At 43.7% G+C, this 21298-nt stretch overlaps 1 protein-coding gene across 1 annotated transcript in view; it reads right to left on the bottom strand.

The window, feature by feature from the left end:
* AK5 (adenylate kinase 5) overlaps positions 1 to 19560 on the bottom strand; it is a 150282-nt gene extending 130722 nt beyond the window's left edge. The window contains exons 1-5 of the mRNA XM_073357295.2: positions 19284 to 19560; positions 15719 to 15905; positions 14151 to 14318; positions 9702 to 9871; positions 9474 to 9587 (exon numbers count right to left, since the gene is read on the bottom strand). Coding sequence (XP_073213396.1) covers positions 9474 to 9587; positions 9702 to 9871; positions 14151 to 14318; positions 15719 to 15905; positions 19284 to 19343 — 699 coding nt within the window. The 5' untranslated portion in view covers positions 19344 to 19560. The remainder of the gene's footprint in view (positions 1 to 9473; positions 9588 to 9701; positions 9872 to 14150; positions 14319 to 15718; positions 15906 to 19283) is intronic.
* Between the last annotated feature and the right edge of the window lie 1738 nt (positions 19561 to 21298).

Genomic DNA, 21298 nt, shown 5'->3' on the forward strand with positions numbered 1-21298 from the left:
AGAGATTATTGTTTGGAGGATTGTCTCTCTTCCCCTTGATTTGTAGATCTGAAGTGATACAGAAATAATAGCCACTGGGTAAGGAGACCAAAGCCCTGAGGTAAGTGGGATACCGGGAGGAAGCACGAGCAGGAGCAAGCGAGAGGGCAGGGCTCCTGCCTCATACTGAGAAAGAGGGACGATCTGCGAGTTATCTCAAGTGCCTATACGCAAATGCAAGAAGCCTGGGAAACAAGCAGGGAGAACTGGAAGTCCTGGCACAGTCAAGGAATTATGATGTGATTGGAATAACAGAGACTTGGTGGGATAACTCACATGACTAGAGTACTGTCATGGATGGATATAAACTGTTCAGGAAGGACAGGCAGGGCAGAAAAGATGGGAGAGTTGCACTGTATGTAAGGGAGCAGCAGTATGACTGCTCAGAGCTGAAGTATGAAACTGCAGAAAAACCTGAGTGTCTCTGGATTAAGTTTAGAAGTGTGAGCAACAAGGGTGATGTCGTGGTGGGAGTCTGCTATAGACCACCGGACCAGGGGGATGAGGTGGATGAGGCTTTCTTCCGGCAACTCGCGGAAGCTACTAGATCGCACGCCCTGGTTCTCATGGGAGACTTCAATCACCCTGATATCTGCTGGGAGAGCAATACAGCGGTGCACAGACAATCCAGGAAGTTTTTGGAAAGGGTAGGGGACAATTTCCTGGTGCAAGTGCTGGAGGAACCAACTAGGGGCAGAGCTCTTCTTGACCTGCTGCTCACAAACCGGGAAGAATTAGTAGGGGAAGCTAAAGTGGATGGGAACCTGGGAGGCAGTGACCATGAGATGGTCGAGTTCAGGATCCTGACACAGGGAAGAAAGGGGAGCAGCAGAATACGGACCCTGGACTTCAGAAAAGCAGACTTTGACTCCCTCAGGGAACTGATGGGCAGGATCTCCTGGGAGAATAACATGAAGGGGAAAGGAGTCCAGGAGAGCTGGCTGTATTTTAAAGAATCCTTATTGAGGTTACAGGGACAAACCATCCCAATGTGTAGAAAGAATAGTAAATATGGCAGGCGACCAGCTTGGCTTCACAGTGAAATCCTTGCTGATCTTGAACACAAAAAAGAAGCTTACAAGAAGTGGAAGATTGGACAAATGACCAGGGAAGAGTATAAAAATATTGCTCGAGAATGCAGGAGTGAAACCAGGAAGGCCAAATCACACCTGGAGTTGCAGCTAGCAAGAGATGTTAAGAGTAAGAAGAAGGGTTTCTTCAGGTATGTTAGCAACAAGAAGAAAGTCAAGGGAAGTGTGGGCCCCTTACTGAATGAGGGAGGCAACCGAGTGACAGAGGATGTGGAAAAAGCTAATGTACTCAATGCTTTTTTTGCCTCTGTCTTCACGAACAAGGTCACCTCCCAGACTACTGCAGTGGGCAGCACAGCATGGGGAGGAGGTGACCAGCCCTCTGTGGAGAAAGAAGTGGTTCGGGACTATTTAGAAAAGCTGGACGAGTACAAGTCCATGGGGCCGGATGCACTGCATCCGAGAGTGCTAAAGGAGTTGGTGGATGTGATTGCAGAGCCATTGGCCATTATCTTTGAAAACTCATGGTGATCCGGGGAAGTCCCAGACGACTGGAAAAAGACTAATGTCGTGCCCATCTTGGAAAAAGGGAAGAAGGAGGATCTTAGGAACTACAGGCCAGTCAGCCTCACCTCAGTCCCTGGAAAAATCATGGAGCAGGTCCTCAAGGAATCAATTCTGAAGCACTTAGAGGAGAGGAAAGTGATCAGGAACAGTCAGCATGGATTCACCAAGGGCAAGTCATGCCTGACTAATCTAATTGCCTTCTATGACGAGATAACTGGCTCTGTGGATGAGGGGAAAGCTGTGGACATGTTGTTCCTTGACTTTAGCAAAGATTTTGACACGGTCTCCCACAGTATTCTTGCCAGCAAGTTAAAGTAGTATGGGCTGGATGAATGGACTATAAGGTGGATAGAAAGTTGGCTAGATTGTCGGGCTCAACGGGTAGTGATCAATGGCTCCATGTCTAGTTGGCAGCCGGTATCAAGTGGAGTGCCCCAAGGGTCGGTCCTCAGGCCGTTTTTGTTCAATATCTTCATAAATGATCTGGAGGATGGTGTGGATTGCACCCTCAGCAAGTTTGCAGATGACACTAAACTGGGAGGAGAGGTAGATACGCTGGAGGGTAGGGATAGGATACAGAGGAACCTGGACAAATAAGAGGATTGGGCCAAAAGAAATCTGATGAAGTTCAACAAGGACAAGTGCAGAGTCCTGCACTTAGGATGGAAGAATCCCATGCACCGCTACAGACTAGGGACCGAATGGCTCGGCAGCAGTTCTGCAGAAAAGGACCTAGGAGATACAGTGGACGAGAAGCTGAATATGAGTTAACAGTGTGCCATTGTTGCCAAGAAGGCCAATGGTATTTGGGATGTATACGTAGGGGCATTGCCAGCAGATCGAGGGACGTGATTGTTCCCCTCTATTCGACATTGGTGAGGCCTCATCTGGAGTACTGTGTCCAGTTTTGGGCCCCACACTACAAGAAGGACATGGAAAAACTGGAAAGAGTCCAGCGGAGGGCAACAAAAATGATTAGGGGACTGGAACACATGACTTATGAGGAGAGGCTGAGGGAACTGGGATTGTTTAGTCTGCGGAAGAGAAGATGAGGGGGGATTTGATAGCTGCTTTCAACTACCTGAAAGGGGGTTCCAAAGAGGATGGCTCTAGACTGTTCTCAGTGGTAGCAGATGACAGAACAAAGAGTAATGGTCTCAAGTTGCAGTGGGGGAGGTTTAGATTGGATATTAGGAAAAACTTTTTCACTAGGAGGGTGGTGAAACAATGGAATGCGTTACCTAGGGAGGTGGTGGAATCTCCTTCCTTAGATATTTTTAAGGTCAGGCTTGACAAAGCCCTGACTGGGATGATTTAGTTGGGGATTGGCCTGCTTTGAGTAGGGTGTTGGACTAGATGACCTCCTGAGGTTCCTTCCAGCCCTGATATTCTATGATTCTATGGGTACTCTGAAGATGCCCATTTCCTAGAGGCATTCTGACTAGCTGAGATGCACTGTGTTTTTGATATAATTCTACATAGTACTACTTTAGGAACATTGTAGCTGTGCGGCACAAACAAGCTGATGGTGGAAACATAACTGGAAGATACTATAATCTCTAAACTATTCCTATGTTCAGGAATATTAGCATTAATAGGGTTTGTTTGGCTCAACTATATTTTGTCCTAGCAAAAAGGGAGCATGTGAAGTTCAGTGAATCAAGCTTTTGGATTAGCCGAAGTGGCAAGAAGAAATGTGTTGAAGTTAGTAGGAGGAAATACATCAGAAGTTTAACTAGAATTCACTATCAATGGGATATTTTAACATAAAAAGTCCATGCAAGAGCAGACATTGTAGTTAATGCTCATACTATAGCATTTTGTAATTTCTTGATTAAGTAAAGAAAAGATTTAAGCCCAAAGAATGCTAACTCTTCATAATTGAGCCATGTGAGCTGGAAAACCAAATAAGTTTAATTTTTAATTAAATACACATAATTTTAATATCAGATATTATGTTAAAGATGCTTCTGAGGATACATGCACTTATTTAACTAATTTCTACATGTGCTTGCAAACAAAAATGGTAGAATGCTTTCCCTACTCTTAGCCTTTGTATTTTATTGGTATGGTGAGCATTTCTGACAATTAGCCATTAGCTTGTCCTTGTAATTGCTGGGCACAAGTCCTTCATTAATGACTTGCATAATGGAGTAGAGTGTAAGCATAGAAAATTTGTGGATGACAGCAACTAGAAGGGGTTGCATGCATTTTGGAGGACAGCATTAGAATTCAAAACGACCTTGAGAAATTGGAGAATTGGTCTGAAATCAATAACATGAAATTCAGTGAAGACGAGTGCAGACTACTACACTCAGGAAGGAAAAAGCAAATGCACAAATACAAACCGGAGAATAACTGGCTAGGTAGCAGTACAGCTGGACCGTGATCAGTTGTTCTCCATGTCCACTGAAGGTACGACAAGAAGTAATTGGCTTAATCTGCAGCAAAGGAGATTGAGGCAGGGGTGAATGTGGGCCGGTATGGGTCGGTACGGCATACCGGTAAGAAATAGCCACCGGTACCGGCCCAAATGCAGCTGACATTAAAGCGCTGCTGCGGCAGCACTTTAACATCACTGCCCCTTCCCCCACTGTTGGTGGCCCTGACGGTAGGGATCCTACTGGCAGAGCCACCGATGGTGGGGGGGAGGATGTAAAAGGGGCAGCCCGGCAATTTAAAAGGGCCTGGGGCTCCCGGCCACCACTGCTGCTACCACGGCAGCAGCCAGAGCCCCAGGCCCTTTTAAAATCACTGCTGGAGCCCCGGGCAACCCAGGCCAGGCAGCGCAGATGGGCTGGCTGGGGGAGGCTAACCCCCAGCCCCGCCCCTTCTGCCCAAGGCCGCACCCCTTCCAGGGACCTGGAGCTGGGCCCCCGTACCAATAAGTCTTCTGTGTTACTTTCACCCCTGGATTTAGGTTAGATATTAAGATAAACTATCTAACTAAGCATTGGAATAGGATTCCAAAGGAGGTTGTGGAATCTCCATCATTGGAGGTTTTTAAGAACAGGTTGGAAAAAACACCTGTCAGCATTGGCCTAGGTACATTTGATCCTGCCTCAGTGTAGTTGGCTAGACTACATGACCACTCTTCCAGCCCTACATTTCTACGATTCTGTAGTGACATTTATACCCTAACACTGCATAGAGGTTAAGTAAATCTCTTTCATTCACGGAACTCTGTAGAGTTGGCGTGTGTATGGCAGATTTCCTCTCTTTGGTCACTATTCTAGCCCATAGCCTAGCAGCCAGTGCCCTTACACACACCCATATGGAAGTTTTGGAGCACTGGATCTTGATAAGAATGGAACCTCTCCTGGCCCACCTCCAGCCTGCAACCAATAACATTCTCCACAGTAGCCTATTCAGAGCCAGTGCAGAGCCTGCCTCTCTGGTGTATCGTAGGTACAGAGGCCCCTTATGCGGGCACTCTATTAAGACATCTTCCTCAGCCTCACTGCCCCACATCTCACAGGCAGAGCAAAGAAAGGGTTCAAATGGCACAGAGCACCTATGCAGGCCCTCTCAGTTTGCCTCTGATGCCAAAAGACCCAATATTGCAAAAATGTTTAATTGAATTAAACAAGGCTGTTTGTTTTTGAAACCTGCCCAGCTTATTGCTCTGTATCCCACCCTCTCCACATCAACTTAATCTCTCTTCCTGCTTTACCCATTCTCTCCAGTTTCCTTTATTTGTATCAATCTCCAATTCCACATAATTTAACCATTTACCCTTTTGCAAAGTCTCCTTGTTCATTCTCTCCTATTTGATCTGATATTATTATGTATGTTCTTGCAATATAATTAGGTCTGTGTAAACAGTGTCAAAAGGAGGGGACTCCAGTGAAAATGCTGCTTTACAAGTGAACACTCCTTTGGTAATTACAAACTTTTACAGGCTGGTACATATCCATCCCCAGCATTCTACAGATTATAACAAATGACAAGGGATGAATTTATTACAACACTATGTTCCCACTTCTCATTGTTGTCCCTCCCCCAAATCCATATGTTATCTATTTCAAGGGATCCTAGAGGGTCATCTATACATCCACTGTACTGTGGCATGTTCTGCATATCCCAATACAAACTCACAATATTTATTATTAATTTCACAGCACCCAGAAGTGTGCAAAGTGCCTTATAGAATAAATAACAAGACACAGCCACTGTTCTAAAGAGTTTAGTCTTGTAATTTTAAATTCAGTGTGATGAATGCTGTTGCCAAACTATAAGGTGGAGATGGGATGAGAAAGAGAAATGGTTGTTTAAAAGATCACCTGTTGTGAGCATGTGTACATCTTGATGGTTCAATTAAATTTAACCTTTTAAAATTTGATTGTAATAACCTAGATGGTGCACCCCTTACTCACACTGGTGGGCACTTACTCCCATGCATAGTCTGATTGACTTCAGAGGAACTGAAGTCAATTGTGTGGTATTCACCAACTGTAGGTATTCACCAACATGAATAAGGGGTACATACTCCAGCCTAATATTTGATTATTTTCATTACTGGGGATTTCACCATTTCCCTTACATTTTCTATTTCCTAATAGATCTTCTAATTAAGAAGTGTCATCTTATCTAATCAAAATGCCCCTTGCTGCAGCTTCAACTCATTATTTCTCATCTTTTCACTTTTGGCTAATGAGAACAATTTTTCCCTTTCCTTATAAATTATGAATAGCTTCTACACACAGCCATTAAGAAAGCTTAAACATTTATAAGTTGTAGAAAACACGAGTCATGTTTTTAAATTGCAGTCTTATACAAATTACTGTGAAGCATTCAGTAGTTTGTACTTAACAATTCCACTGCACTTTCTACCTAAGGATCTCTAAACACTTTATAAACATTATCAATTTTAGCCTGAAGACTATGCCATCCCTTCAGTTATTATCCTCATGCTACAGAAGAGGGGTCTGAGTCACAGAGAGGGTAAGTGGCTTACTGAAGTTTATCACACAGAAAGTCTGTGGTAGAGCCCAAGTTAGCATTTGTCATCATCCCCCTCTGTTTCCCTAGTCTCCTAGGATCAATGAGAGCTAACAATGTTGCCAGAAGGGTATTTTTAACACATATTAGAGGAACTTTGACAGGACAATTGAATTTTAAAAAAAGCAAATAAGATATATTTGAACACAGCAAAAGAAGAGTTCACAAATGAGCTTTTACCTCTTCCTGCTCCCTTGCTGTGCAGATGGATTTACTTTTCAGTGGCTACCCTCATCACCCCCTCAGGCTTGACAGAGGCATAGTGGTATTAGTCACAACATCTTTAAGAGTGAAATGCACCCCTGCGTAAGGGCTTATAGGCCAAGTGCTGGTCCTATGTACATGGGTTAATTTCACTGTAGGATAGTTGTTGGGGTATGAAGAACCCGTGCAGTGTAGTTCCTGCCTATTCCTCCACTCCCATCTCTTTTCATTCTTCCCTTGCCAACAACAGAATCAAACAACAAAGTCATAGAACCAAGAAGCGTCCTCCGTTTCACCACTAAATCACTGCTTTTAGTTGTATGCCATTTGTCATCATTCATCTGTAAGCTACAATAAACTCTTCAGGGAAGGGACTTTGTTCTCATTGGACCCAGTACAATAAAGAACCTAAGTGGTCTGTTAAATAGTGATAGATTACTCATGCTTAAAGTTAAACACTTGCTTAAATGCTTAGCTGAATCTGGGACCTTGTCTGTAAAATGCCTTATTACTGTTTAATTTTCTCTAGTTCTGTTATTTTTTAAACGTTTAATTGATTGGTGATAGTGTTTTGAGTTTTCCTCTTTGTCCTGCTTATTAGATTTTAATATACGATTTATCTTTTGTTGTTGACAATCATCAGTGTGTTATACAGTTTTAAAATGTTAATTCTCGGTCTACTCCTGCTATCTCTGCACACTCAAGTTTTCCCTTGATGTTTATGGGAGATTTTAGTGCACAAAGACTGCAGGATCAGACTACATGTTCTTAAAGAAATAAATACATATACAGACTTGGGCAAAAGGCTCATAGTGAGATGAATAAATATGCTGGGCTTGATTCTCAATTACAGTAAGGCTTTGGCAGTGTAATGGGGCCTTAGCCCTTTAAGGCCAAGTTACAATGCTTGAGCAAAAATGTAAAATAGTCTTAGAGCAGTGGTTCTCAACTCTGGTCCACCGCTTGTTCAGGAAAAGTCCCTGGTGCGCTGGGCTGGTTTGTTTACCTGCCACGTCCTCAGATTTGGCCGATCGCGGCTCCCACTGGCTGCGGTTCACCGTTCCAGGCCAATGGGGGCTGCGGGAAGGGTGGCCAGCACATCCCTCGGCCCGCGCTGCTTCCTGCAGCCTCCAATGGCCTGGAGCGGCGAACCGCGGCCAGTGGGAGCCACGATCAGCCAAACCTGCGGATGCAGCAGGTAAACAAACCAGCCTGGCGCGCCAGGGGCTTTCCCTGAACAAGCAGTGGACCAGAGTTGAGAACCACTGTCTTAGAGTAAATAAGAATAAGGCCCAATTTTTAATGATGTATGTACTTACACTGTATGATCATTATTCTTATATATCTGTAAGTATGTTATGTAATGCATAAACCTTATATATAATGGTCACCTGCCTGGCATAACTCTCTTCAAATAACACCACCCTGCTTACACTAACTGCAATTTTATTATAAAAAGATATTTTAAACAATGTCTACTGAAAACAAAAACTGACTGAATGATGATTCGGACTAAATTTCTATTCTTTTTTTAGTTTCCAAAATAATTAACATTAACCACAAATTTCTCCTTTTTTAATTTATAAGCAAATGTAGCTGGCAGTCAACTGTTTTCCATAATAACTATTTTGTCAGTTTCTTTTAATTTTCTCAATTTGATTTTCTGAACTTCACACAGAATTATACCTTATAAAAGAGCAATAATGAAGAGCCTCATTAGGCTGCTTTCTTTTTGTTACTTCTATTGAGGCAATTCCATTTAGAATTCAAAGTACAGAAATGATAATTAGTGCTTTTAGTGATTATGGAGCACTCTGAAATGGTTTGCTTGAAAAGCACTCTAGAAATGCAATACTGAATTGTAACCTTTGCATATGGCCATAAGGAAATATTACATGTTACAGTGTTTAATCAGAAGATGAAATAACTTTTTGCCTCACAACACTGCACCCAAGTAGAAATTACATTTACATATTTTAGATTAATTAACTTATATACATGTCTATATACATGTCTATGTCATCCAGATAGGACTCTGTACTTTACTACGCAATCATTTTATCTGACTAAATTTAGTCAGACTAAATTGATTTCAATAATCAAAACTAGGCAAGCCAACAGACAACTATTTCTAAAATGAGATGACCACTATTGGATTAAGTGAGCTCACAAAAATGCAGGCAATTTTAATCTTAGCATTTGTTCCAGTCTTTTCAGCACCTCAGAATAACCTTGAGACCATTCCTCCTTGATTGTGAAGGAATTCATTGACTACAATGTGTTTCTCTTAATGAACATTTAAATTGTACAATTAAATATTAAAGGATAACTTTTTTCCCTTCCTAAATGATGTAAGAAAATTGTTAGATTTTTTCCCTTGAACTTGGGAGGATTTTCATTACATCAGCGGGAGGTTAGGCTTATTGGTTCCACTATCACATTCTGTCTTTTTACAGAATTTTCTGTCTTCATACCCTAAAGTATATGCCAAGAAAGTGACCTTTTGTCAATTGTAATTATGTATTTGAAAAGATTTAAAGAGCAATGCTGAGAATCTGCTCATTAATTTCAAGAAGCTTAACAATGATATGAGACACATAAGTTTTCTTAAGAATAAAGACAGTCTCTTACTTGGTCCTCAAAGGAGAGTGCCTGTGCAACATCTCTTGGAAATCCATCAATAACTATGCCTTCTTCTTCAGGAATCTGCATTAATCTCTGCTTTATCTCAGTTATGGTCGTTTCCTTTCATGGAGAGAAATAGTTTTAAAAGTTTTTTGGTGATGCATATTAACGCAGCATGTAAAAATCTTTACAGAATAAATACCAAAAAGATGGTATTTCTTAGGGGAGTTGTACCTGAGGGGCCAGTTCTCCTGTAGTAATTATTTTAGCAATTAGACTCCATTTTCTATTGCTGCTTGTATTGTGGATCTTCTTCCTTAACAATTCACCAACTGATATGTATTCAAATCCATAACGTTCTGCTATTTTCAAACTTTGTGTTCCCTTCCCACTTCCTGGGCCACCTATTGTAAAGATAAGCAAAAAATAGAGCTTTCATTCGGAATGTCAAATTCACTATGACATCTCTGTCATCAGCACCAATTTCCCAATGTACTTTCAAATCAAATCCTACAGTTGTTCCATAGTTAGCACTCTCATCAAAGTTCAGTAGAAGTGGATTTATTGCAGGACTGAACCTAAAGTTAACAATCTAAAATAGAATATTTGCATGAGTCAAAAAAACAGATGAGCTTGTTCTTTCTGGGCTTGATTCTCCATTCACTTACCTCCCTTTACTAACCACTTTAGTGGAGCTTTTCCTGGTTTATACAAGTGTAAGGAAGAAGAGTATCAAGGCCTCTTCTCCATTTCGGTTAAGGAAAGCTATAACAGAATTCAAATGGAGGGACAGATATTCCCTTATTCACATTAAAAATGTACCTTAGTCTACAAGTGGTCCCACTGAAGTCAATGGAACTACTCATGGAATAGGAGTATCAATGTCTATTCCTAAATATGTCTGCAGAAAATTCTAGAGTTTGTAAAATTAACATCCTTCGAAATACTAAATGAGTGGAGAAGGTTTAAGCGAATTGGTATATGTAATGATTTCTGTCAAAGCATACACACTTCAGGTACCCCAAGAATTTTAGAACCATTTAGAATTAGTTTTATTCTTCTGTGTACTTTTTAAAATAAAGTAATACAGTGGAAGCAAATATTAATATCTGAGATAACAGATAACGAACTGGTTATGAGGAATAATGTATCTCTTCCTTATATTACCTATGTTAGTCCCATAAACCTTTCTTAAGGATTTATATAATTAACAAATATCTGTTGGAAAGATTACACCCTAGGATATTTCTCCATATGTGCTACAAAATAGTATGACTTAGGGTTAGATAGTAGTAGCCAGTTTTTATGGGCCAGATTCTGCCATTGAAATCAGTGGGACTACTGGTGGAGTGAGAAACTACTGAGTGAGAATAAGGATGGCAGAATTTAGCCCTATATATATTGTAAGTAATTTTAAATATACTATTATGAATTTGCAAGGCTTTATTTACTGGCAACAGGGTATCTATTTATAAAGCACCTATCAACTGGGAATCAAAACATTTTACAAGGTTTAAAGGTTGAATAGAGTTGCCAAAGAGGGACAGTCAATTCAGTTCCCTATCCTTCAACCGGGAGATTCAAAATCTTCCTGAAATCACCTAACTGCAACAGAGCAATAATTAACAGGCAGAATAAATATAGATAATATTGTCTGATATAGCAAATTTGGTGATGGAGGAAAAAGTTTGCCTTATTCTATCAGAGCTGCACAGGATATTTGATGTGAAGAACTAGGAAAAAGATCACCCATTAATATCCCCTTTATTAATACTGGAAAATCTCAATCTTTACTCCTAAATTTTCAAAAGAGCTGAAAGAAACCACACAGCCTGCTGAACAGAGGAGGGTTTCACTCTTATCCTCAAGAAAACTTTCCTTTGCTATGAAACACATATTAAAAAGGAAGTGCACGCAGTCCTGTATTTCTATGCTTTCATCTTCATTTTGTGCCCAAAAAAATAATTAAGCCACAAATTGTAGGGTATCAAAGGTTCACAACCCCCTTCTCATATCTGAAGTAAGTTTTTATCAGTCAGAAAATTACCCTTATACCAAACTGATTTATGAAACAATGAGTTTATTCTCTGAACTTTTCCTAAGTTAAGAGGACTAGGACAAAATTATTTCCCATGTCAAATAATTATCTATTTTCCTCTTTTGCAGATTTGATGTTCCTAGTTCCTTGGTATGACTTAAGTTGACAAGCATGTTTACAAAGAGGGAGGAAATTGAATTTGGTTGATATTTTTTGGATTAATGTACAGAATTTGAAATGTTGGAGATAGTTTCCAACAGATGATGTATAGATGCATTGAGGATTCTTTGTCCGCTAAGCTTCAGAGCCATTCAATGGGGGCAAGTCAGCCCAATGGCTGAAGTAGCTTTTGTGGGCTGCTTACATAGTTTCCCTTTAGATGGGAAACAGAAAGATCTTCACACAGCACCCTGTCATAAATATAAAGGGAAGGGTAACCACCTTTCTATCCAGAACTATAAAATCTCTCCTGGCCAGAGGCAAAACCCTTTCACCTGTAAAGGGTTAAGAAGCTAAGATAACCTCGCTGGCACCTGACCAAAATGACCAATGAGGAGACAAGATACTTTCAAAGCTGGGCGGGGAGGGGAACAAAGGGTCTGTCTGTCTGTGTGATGCTTTTGCCGGGAACAGATCAGGAATGGAGTATTAGAACTTGTTAGTAAGTAATCTAGCTAGAAATGCATTAGATTTCCTTTTGTTTAAATGGCTGGTAAATAAGTTGTGCTGAATGGAATGTATATTCCTGGTTTTGTGTCTTTTTGTAACTTAAGGTTTTGCCTAGAGGGATTCTCTATGTTTTGAATCTGATTACGCTGTAATGATTTTACATCCTGATTTTACAGAGGTGATTCTTTTACTTTTTCTTTAATTAAAATTCTTCGTCTAAGATCCTGATTGCTTTTTCATTGTTCTTAAGATCCAAGGGTTTGGGTCTGTGTTCACCTATGCAAATTGGTGAGGATTTTTATCAAGCCTTCTCCAGGAAAGGGGGTGTACGGCTTGGGGGGAAGACGTCTCCAAATGGCCTTTTTCCCTGTTCTTTGTTTAACATGCTTGGTGGTGGCAGCATAGGGTTCAAGGACAAGGCAAAGTTTGTACCTTGAGGAAGTTTTTAACCTAAGCTGGTAAGAATAAGCTTAGGGGGTCTTTCATGAAGGTCCCCACATCTGTACCCTAGAGTTCAGAGTGGGGAAGGAACCTTGACACACCCATCCCTTGCTCCCTACATGCAATGAGGCAGGAAGCACGCACTGGAGAAAACTCCACCCTGTTCCAGGAGTGCACGCTTACTGTGCATTTCACCTACATCCAGTCTTCACCCACTTCATTTGTGCAATGGAACCACATTGATTCCACTGCATGAGGGCCTTCCATGGCCACAGAGTAGAGAGGCCTGGATTTGCTCTCTTATGAAAAGGATGGCCATCTATTTGTTAAAATAAGAAAAATAAAAGACATTTGTGTTACTTCTCCATCTGCTGAAGGTCATAGAGCTCAAAGCATATGAAGGCTCTGAAATTTTCCCATGTTTTGATTTCTGCATTAGAAAGTAAGATCAACAGGCTGAGGAAAACATCATTGTCTAGCAGCCGTATGAGGGGTATGCACCAGTAGCTATGAAAATGTGATGCTTTTTTGTTTTATGTGTATTGCCCTTTACATTTCTAAGAACTCTCCCTGTGTGCAGAGTTCAGCAGACATTTTGTTCTCAGCGCTTCTGCTGTATATCGTAGAGGAGACACACACAATATCCTCTCTCATGGAGATTGTATTTGTTCCCTTTAATATAAGTCCTTTTAGATTCAGAATCTGATTCTTCACTGCTTTGCACCTTGTGTAGTCATTTACACATATGCAAAGTAAATGCAAAATGGGCACAAAACACTACCACCAGTGTAATTGAGAGGAGAAATCTGATTTGGCAGCAATTTCATTTTGCACAGGTATAAATGACTAGATATGGTGCAAAGCATTGGAGAATCAGGCCCTGATATGGCATTTGGAAATCAGGACCTCTTGGCACATGGAAATAGAACACCCTGACAACAAAAAACGTAATCCAGACAAGTGAAATGCAAATGCTTCATGTCCACTGGACAAACTATTGGCCTGGATTTAAATTATAGGTATACTGATTGATTAGCATATCTTACCTGAGGTTGAAAATTATCAGTTTTCTTGCAAATGCCACAAAGCAACAAGCAATGCTGAATTTTGTGAAAAATGTGTAATTAAGTAGTTTGTTCTTACTGAGCACATCAGCCAACTGGCTGAGTGTAGCTAGAGATGAATTTATCAAAGTAGTGGACTGAAGAGGCAGGCTTTCACTCAAACAGGATATGCTGGTTATTTAATGCATCAAGGAGTTTTAAGCGCAGGTCATATGAGACCAGTATTTTCTTCTCAAGGGATATAGCTTATCTAATTTTACAGTTCCCTTTTCTGTGGACAACTATATTTTCTTATCCAGCAACCAAACCTGAGACATAGTTTGCACTTGGACCATATTCTTTACCTAACTGAAGTAGAAAGTTTACATTTAAACATTGTAGGCATCTGATTTATTCACACTATAAATATCAGTGCAGAGAGAATAATAATATGGGTTTGTCAAACAATTGACCCTCACTTTGCCTTCATACCTAAGACAAGGATGATTTTTGGTCGGGGTCTTGTAGGATCAAATACATCATACTCCTCAATTAGCTCAGCAGTTTCAGAAAGATCTGTGTCACTTTCTATGGAGAATTGGTGGATTGGAGGGAGTCGGTCATATCGTCGATAAGGAAAGTTAGGATTGTCAGGCATCACTGCAGAACAATAAAATAAATGGGAAAAAGTGGAAATAAATAGTAAAGTCAACATTACTTGCATTTTTTTTATTACATGAGGTTGACACAAAGAAGACTAGTGTTGCTATATTAAGAAATATGGTGGTAACAAAATTTCTTCAATATCTCAAGTGCCATTTTACTTACTAGAAGTATTTGGTATGGAGTCTCTCCACTCAGCTGGTTTATTCAATTTTAAACAATTAGTTCTTAGTTTATAAGATATCTTGAGTGTCTTTTTAAATTTACAAGCTTGCATTTATGGCAAAGTACTTTTATTCTTCAATGAAAATCTGCCCTCGCAGACAGCAGGAAGGCACAAGCCGCTGAGCAGATGGCCCTCCTCATTTCCTGTAGATCACCTGGAATCCATGATTTTGGGAGTGGAAACTCCTTTCATGTTGCATAAAGATATTGGATAGGAGGAATAACTATGGCAACTTGAAAAGGAACTAATTACTGATCATTAATGTTACTAATATATGAATGGCATGTATTGATATGACAGATTTAGATTTACTGAGAAGCACCAGTTGTAATCATTTCTTCATATATGTTATAGTTAGTAAATTAATGTACAGCTCTAATAACTGCTTATAACATAAAGGGACAAAATTTCAGTTGGTGTAAAGCAGTGTAGGTCCACTGAAGTCAATGAGTGTGTGGCTCCTGAGGACCAGTTAAAGATTTGGCCCAAATACTGTAAAGATCTGAAGCTGAATTATGTCTATATGTAGATGTAGCACACCACACAACAAACATTCATCGTTTAGCTGCAGGATTATGGTGGCCAATTATGGCACGGTCAAGAGTGCTAGCAGCAAGGGAAAGAGCATGCATCTGCATCCGCAGAGCTGCATTTCTTATGCATCGAGCACCAGGATGCCCCTTTTCAAATGTGTTGGCAAAGGTTGCATCCCCGAGCACTTCCCCAAACACCAGTTAAGGCACAATGCCTCCAGGAACCATGGCTTTGACAACACACTTCCCACTCTGCATCAAACTACTTCATCATAGGAGGCATAATTTTGATCAGTTTTCCCCCTATATAACAATCATTATGAGAAAACATAACAATCCACCCACTATTACAAACCAAAAAACAACAAACAACAACGCTTGAAAGTAGTTTTAAAATAAACCTGAAATGGTAGTTTATTTAATTAACTGCTCATTAATTGCTTGCACATTTGTTTAAAATATTTTGGCATATATATGTCTGTATTTCTACAACTTTTCCCCCAAAGAAATGTAACATCTAATTTGTCATAGCAGTACAAAATAAAACTTGTGTACATATACATTTTTTAAATAGCGGATCTGAAACTGCCTAATATTACACTGATACACAAAATATTCAGCTCAAGGATATACATTACCATTCCTGAAAAAGGATCTTCTTGATTGTCCTCCATTGAGCGGTGGTAATGTCCTCTTTTCTTGACTAACAAATGTGTCCCATTTCACTTTTTCTGACCCTCCCAGTTCCTTCACTTTTTGTAAACAGCCTTCCAGATATTCTATTGGGTCATCAGGTTTGTAACACACTAATCCATTCAACAGACTCTGAAACATAACATCCAAAAATAAGTTATAGTTCCAAGGTTATAAAAATAAACACAAGCTTGTATTCTGAATTTTATTGCACCCATTTCTGCATTCCCTGCACCCCCAAAATCTCCAGTTCAAGTCGATGTTCGGAGCATTAAAGGAATGTAGGATTTGGGCCTACTGAGGTCACCAATACGACTTAGAACATAAGGCTCCTAGGTATGTCTTTATTTTCCTGTTTACAAATGGAATGAAAGCAGAAAATAGTAACAAGTTTTCTTTAATCTTTCTTAGAACTACATCTCTGACTGTCAAATATATATAGTGTTTCTGGTACTAGCTAGATAAGCCCTAAAGCTTATGTTTTCTAGTTTACTTGTTAGTTCAATAAAAATTTATAATTTTCTGAAAAACCAGTATGACTACAAACATTTTGCTCATATTAATGTTCGAGAGACAACACTATATAATAAAAACTAGATAGATATTAAAAGCCCTGACAGGTGCTCAAACATCATGTTGATGGATGTGATATAAGAAGCTGAACTGACCACCAGCTACAGTCATTTAGAAAATGTCCATTGTGTAGTATTAATTGTAGTATTGCACTAATTGGTCCAGGATAAATGTGTATGAAGGGTAGGGTGGATTATGGGGTGTTATAACCACTTCTGGAGCAGACAGGATTGGTGAAAGGATACATGGGTAGATGGACCATTAGTTCCAATATGGCAATTCCTACTCCTAGCTTTTAACATATGCTTTCGGATGTAGTCCTTTCCATTGCATTTTTCAGCTTTCCTTGATTAGTGTGCATAAAATTCGGTGCTATAGTATAATACATGAAAATACCTTACATTCATGTTTCAATATTTTTCCAAGTGTTATTTTATAGCTACAGTTTATATAGTTATTTAAATGTTGCTTTTATATGCACTTGCATTTATAATATAGTAAATATTTGTATGTATGAGTTACACCTTTTGTATAATCAAATAACTGAGCATTGCAACTATGTACATATTTCTGTGGAAGAATGCATACCTTTGTAGTATCAGAGCCTTTTATTTGCTAACACAAGTCTTGCATCTCTCTAGATGCACAATTGTCTGTATCCATAATTAAACCATGTATTTTTAAAACTTATGAATAAAACATAAACATAGCCTTTGCCATATATATATGTCTTTTCAATCATTCATAGGGAAAGCCTTGTTTCAAACAGTATAAAAATAATATTTTCATACAGATCAGACAGGAGATGGTTTACTCGGTGGAAAAATCCACATTGTACTGGAAAAAGCAAATTAATATTGATTAACAGATACACCAGGTAGCTTGCACTAAACCACTTCAACAATTTTATGTTTAAAAAACTCTCATGAAATAGTCTGGGTTATCGATCAGTCAGTGAATTGAGCTCTTGAACAATGGATGATCATTTATGCCTGAGTTCCTAGACAATAATTTCATTTTTCTATAGGAACTCATTGGGCATATGGGTTTTATCTAAGTGGGTTTTTTTAAAACCTATTTTTTTAAAAAGGGTTTGGTCACACACGACGTTTTCTACTGTTGGCTGAAGGACAAAATGATCACGGAAGAGATAATAATAGCATGCACATTACGCCTTCCAGCCAAGGCTGACAAAGCGCCCCAGAGTTACGTGGAATATGTGACTGACACACATATTCCCTAGTTCCCGGCTGCTGGCCAGGCTGGGACCGGAGCCCTGAGCGGAAGGGCGGGGGTGTTTCTGTGCGGCATGAGGCAAACCCAGCCCGGTCCGAGGAGCCAGAAAGCCCATGATTGCAGCAGGGTCACCTGCAGGGCCGCCCCTGGCCCGGCGCTGACTGGGCGGGCGCGGCAACGCCCCGCCCGGCCCTTCTCCAGCTGAGGAACAGGGTCAAGCGGTAAAAGCGCAGCCCAGATGCCTTCCCCGGCCCTCGGGCTACGCGAGCGGGCTCCGTCCCCTCTCTCCTGGCTCTGGGACGGGGAGCGGGCTCCACCGGCCCTGGCCATCCTGCCCCCACGCCGCCCCCCTTCGCCTGCTCATCTCCCCCCCCACACACTCCGGGCCCCCCTTGGCCCTCTCCCGCCTACCCATCCTGCCCCCACTCGGGCACCCCTTTCCCCCTCTCTCCTGCTCATCCCCCCCCACTCCGGGCCCCTTGGCCCCCTCCCTCCTACCCCCACTCCGGGCCCCCCTTCACCCCCTCTCCCCTGCTCACCCCCCCACACACACAGTGCGGGCCCCCCTTGGCCCCCTCCCGCCTATCCATCCTGCCCCAACTCGGGCACCCTTTCCCCCTCTCTCCTGCTCATCCCCCACACTCCGGGCCCCTTCGCCCCCTCCCTCCTACCCATCCTGCCCCCACTCCGGGCCCCCCTTCACCCCCTCTCCCCCACTCATCCCCCCTCACACACTCCGGGCCCCTTGGCCCCCTCCCTCCTACCCCCACTCCGGGCTCCCCCTTCACACCCTCTCTCCTGCTTCTCTCCCCCACACACACTCCGGGCCCCCCTTCGCCCCCTCCCTCCTACCCATCCTGCCCCCACTCGGGCACCCCTTTCCCGCTCTCTCCTGCTCATCCCCCACACTCCGGGCCCCTTCGCCCCCTCCCTCCTACCCATCCTGCCCCCACTCGGGCACCCCTTTCCCCCTCTCTCCTGCTCATCCCCCCCACTCCGGGCCCCTTGGCCCCCTCCCTCCTACCTCCACTCCGGGCCCCCCTTCACCCCCTCTCCCCTGCTCATCCCCCCCCACACCCTTTCCCCCTCTCTCCTGCTCATCCCCCCACACTCCGGGCCCTACTTCACCCCCTCTCCCCCGCTCATCCCCCCCTCAAACACTCCGGGCCCCTTGGCCCCCTCCCTTCTACCCCCACTCCGGGCTCCCCCTTCACACCCTCTCTCCTGCTTCTCTCCCCCACACACACTCCGGGCCCCCCTTCGCCCCCTCCCTCCTACCCATCCTGTCCCCACTCCGCCCCCCCCCTTCGCCCCCTCTCTCCTGCTCATCCCGCCCCCACTCCGGGCCCGCCTTGGCCCCCTCTCTCCTGCTCATCCCCACCTCCCCCGCCATTCGGGCACCCCTTGTCCCCGTGTATCCTGCCCATTCCCCTCCACTCCGGGCCCCCGTTGGCCCCCTCCCTCCTGCCCTCCCTGCCCCACTTGGCTGGCTCAGTCCCCCCTTCCCGCGCTGGGGTCCGGCCCAAGGCGCAGGAAGGGAGCTGGCAGCCCAGGGACTGCGGGGCCGGGGTCAGACGGGCTCTCGGCGCCCCGGGATGGATCCGGCGGAGTCACGCGGGTTCGCCCCGGGGAAGCGGCCCCCGGAATCGGTCCCCTGCCCGGGCTCCGCTCCTCGGGGCGGTCCCTGGGCTCCGCCCTTACCTCGAAGAGCTGCGGGATCTCCCTCCGGGCCAGGTACTCCTTGGCATCGCAGGTGTTCATGCCGCCGGCTGCCGGAGAGGGGGGCGACGGCTCCGCGGCTGCTGCTGCTCCCCCGGCCCCGGGGGGCCTCCTCTCTCCAGTGTCCACGGCAGGAGCCGAGGGCTGCAGCGCGGCGCCGGCTCAGGCCACTGGCTGTGGCCGCTCCGGAGGGCAGAGACGAGCGAGAGGAGGCAGAGCCAGCCCCTTCCCCAGCTCCCCTGAGCACCGCTGCGGCCGCCCAGCCGTGTGCCGCGGGAGCCAGGCGCGCTCCACAGCTCAAGCGGGCGGTGTGAGTGGGTGGCTGAGCAGCGCACACCCCCTCCTGCGGGCTGCATCGCGCACACGGCACGGCCCCTTTCAGCGCTTCCAGGCACCGGTAGGCAGCCAAATGCGGCCACCTTACAGCTGGGTTATTAACCTGTACGTGCCAAAGGAGATCCCCCTAGCCCCAGTCCCCCTCCCCGCTGCACAGATCTGCCAGGGCATGTAGTCTGCAGACGGGGAGGAGGGGCACAGGGTCCGCTGGATCGAAAGCGTTTCCAGCAGACCACCGTGGTCAGGAAAGTTTCATAGGCTGCAATGCAGCCAGTGCAGATTGCAACCCAAGTCCAGGACGCGCAGTACGGGCACCAGCTGAGCTTCCGACCTCTGGCCGTGGTACTCAGTGCAGTTAATAATACACGTGTGTAACTGGGACACTGCTGTTACTGGGGGCCTCCAGTGGCAACCCGAAATGCTCCCAACCAGTGGAAAATCATCGCTTAGTTATTGCAGTCATCAGAAAATACATCTGTGCCATCTCCGTGTGAGTGGAGGGCTGAGAATGGAGGAAGGGATGTGAGTGGAGGGTAGGGACAGGATAGCTCAGTAGTTTGAGCATCGGCCTGCTAAACCCAGGGATGTGAGTGATTGAGGGGGCTATTTAGGGATCTGGGGCAAAAATTGGGGATTGGTCCTGCTTTGAGCAGGGGGTTGGACTAGATGACCTCCTGAGGTCCCTTCCAACCCTGGTACTCTATAATTATACCCATGATTACTCCAGTTGGATAAATCCTACATTAACTAAATAGCAACATACCCTCTTAAGTAGCTCCTGTGAAAAATGTATTGTATTTTGGGGGAGGGATAGCTCAGTGGTTTGAGCATTGGCCTGCTAAACCCAGGGTTGTGAGTTCAATCCTTGAGGGGGCCATTTGGGATCTGGGGCAAAAATTGGGGATTGGTCCTGCTTTGAGCAAGGGGTTGGACTAGATGACCTCCTGAGCTCCCTTCCAACCCTGATATTCTATGATTCTATGAGTGTGTCTGTGGATGAGCCGGCGTATGAACGTGTTTGTGAATACGTGCCTGTGGTACTAAAGAGATAGGGAGAGGGAGGCTGCAAGGGCAGGTACCTGTAAACACGGTGGTGAAATCCATGTGCACTTACCAGTGAGTAACTACCTCAGTTCCAGTTAAATCTCCCAGCGCCTCCCCTCCTTTATGTGATCGATGATCCCAGCCAAGCCCTTGGGACTCTTTAGAATAAGATTTCCAGATTGGGTGGGTGCCAAAGTGAGGAAGGGTTGTGTTCACAGGCAAGCTTTGCTATTGAGTCAAGGCAGCCTAGATACTCTTTTTAGGACTATCAAATGCTGCAGGTCACCGGTTCATTTTCAAGGACTAGACTTACCATATCAGAAAGTGCTAAATGTTGTCTTGTCCCGCAATAATCATATCTAGTCATGAAGTTAGATAATTAATTTAGCATTGGGTACAGGGTCCTTTGCAAGGGCTTGATGCAAGGTGTCCAAACTGAAAAGCTTAATTTTCCTTACAATACCACAGTCAAAATGGGGACAGGTGTTAAAGCCTGCTTCCAACACACCTTGTAAAGTGGATATATCTTGGTCCCATCTCCCTGATAAAAACCATCCTCACCTTATGTGGCACTGGGGTATTTCCAAAGGAAATCTCTAGCTACTGGGGCTGGGACA

This window comes from Lepidochelys kempii, chromosome 8 (genome assembly GCF_965140285.1).
Source record: "Lepidochelys kempii isolate rLepKem1 chromosome 8, rLepKem1.hap1, whole genome shotgun sequence".
Lineage (NCBI taxonomy): Eukaryota > Metazoa > Chordata > Testudines > Cheloniidae > Lepidochelys > Lepidochelys kempii.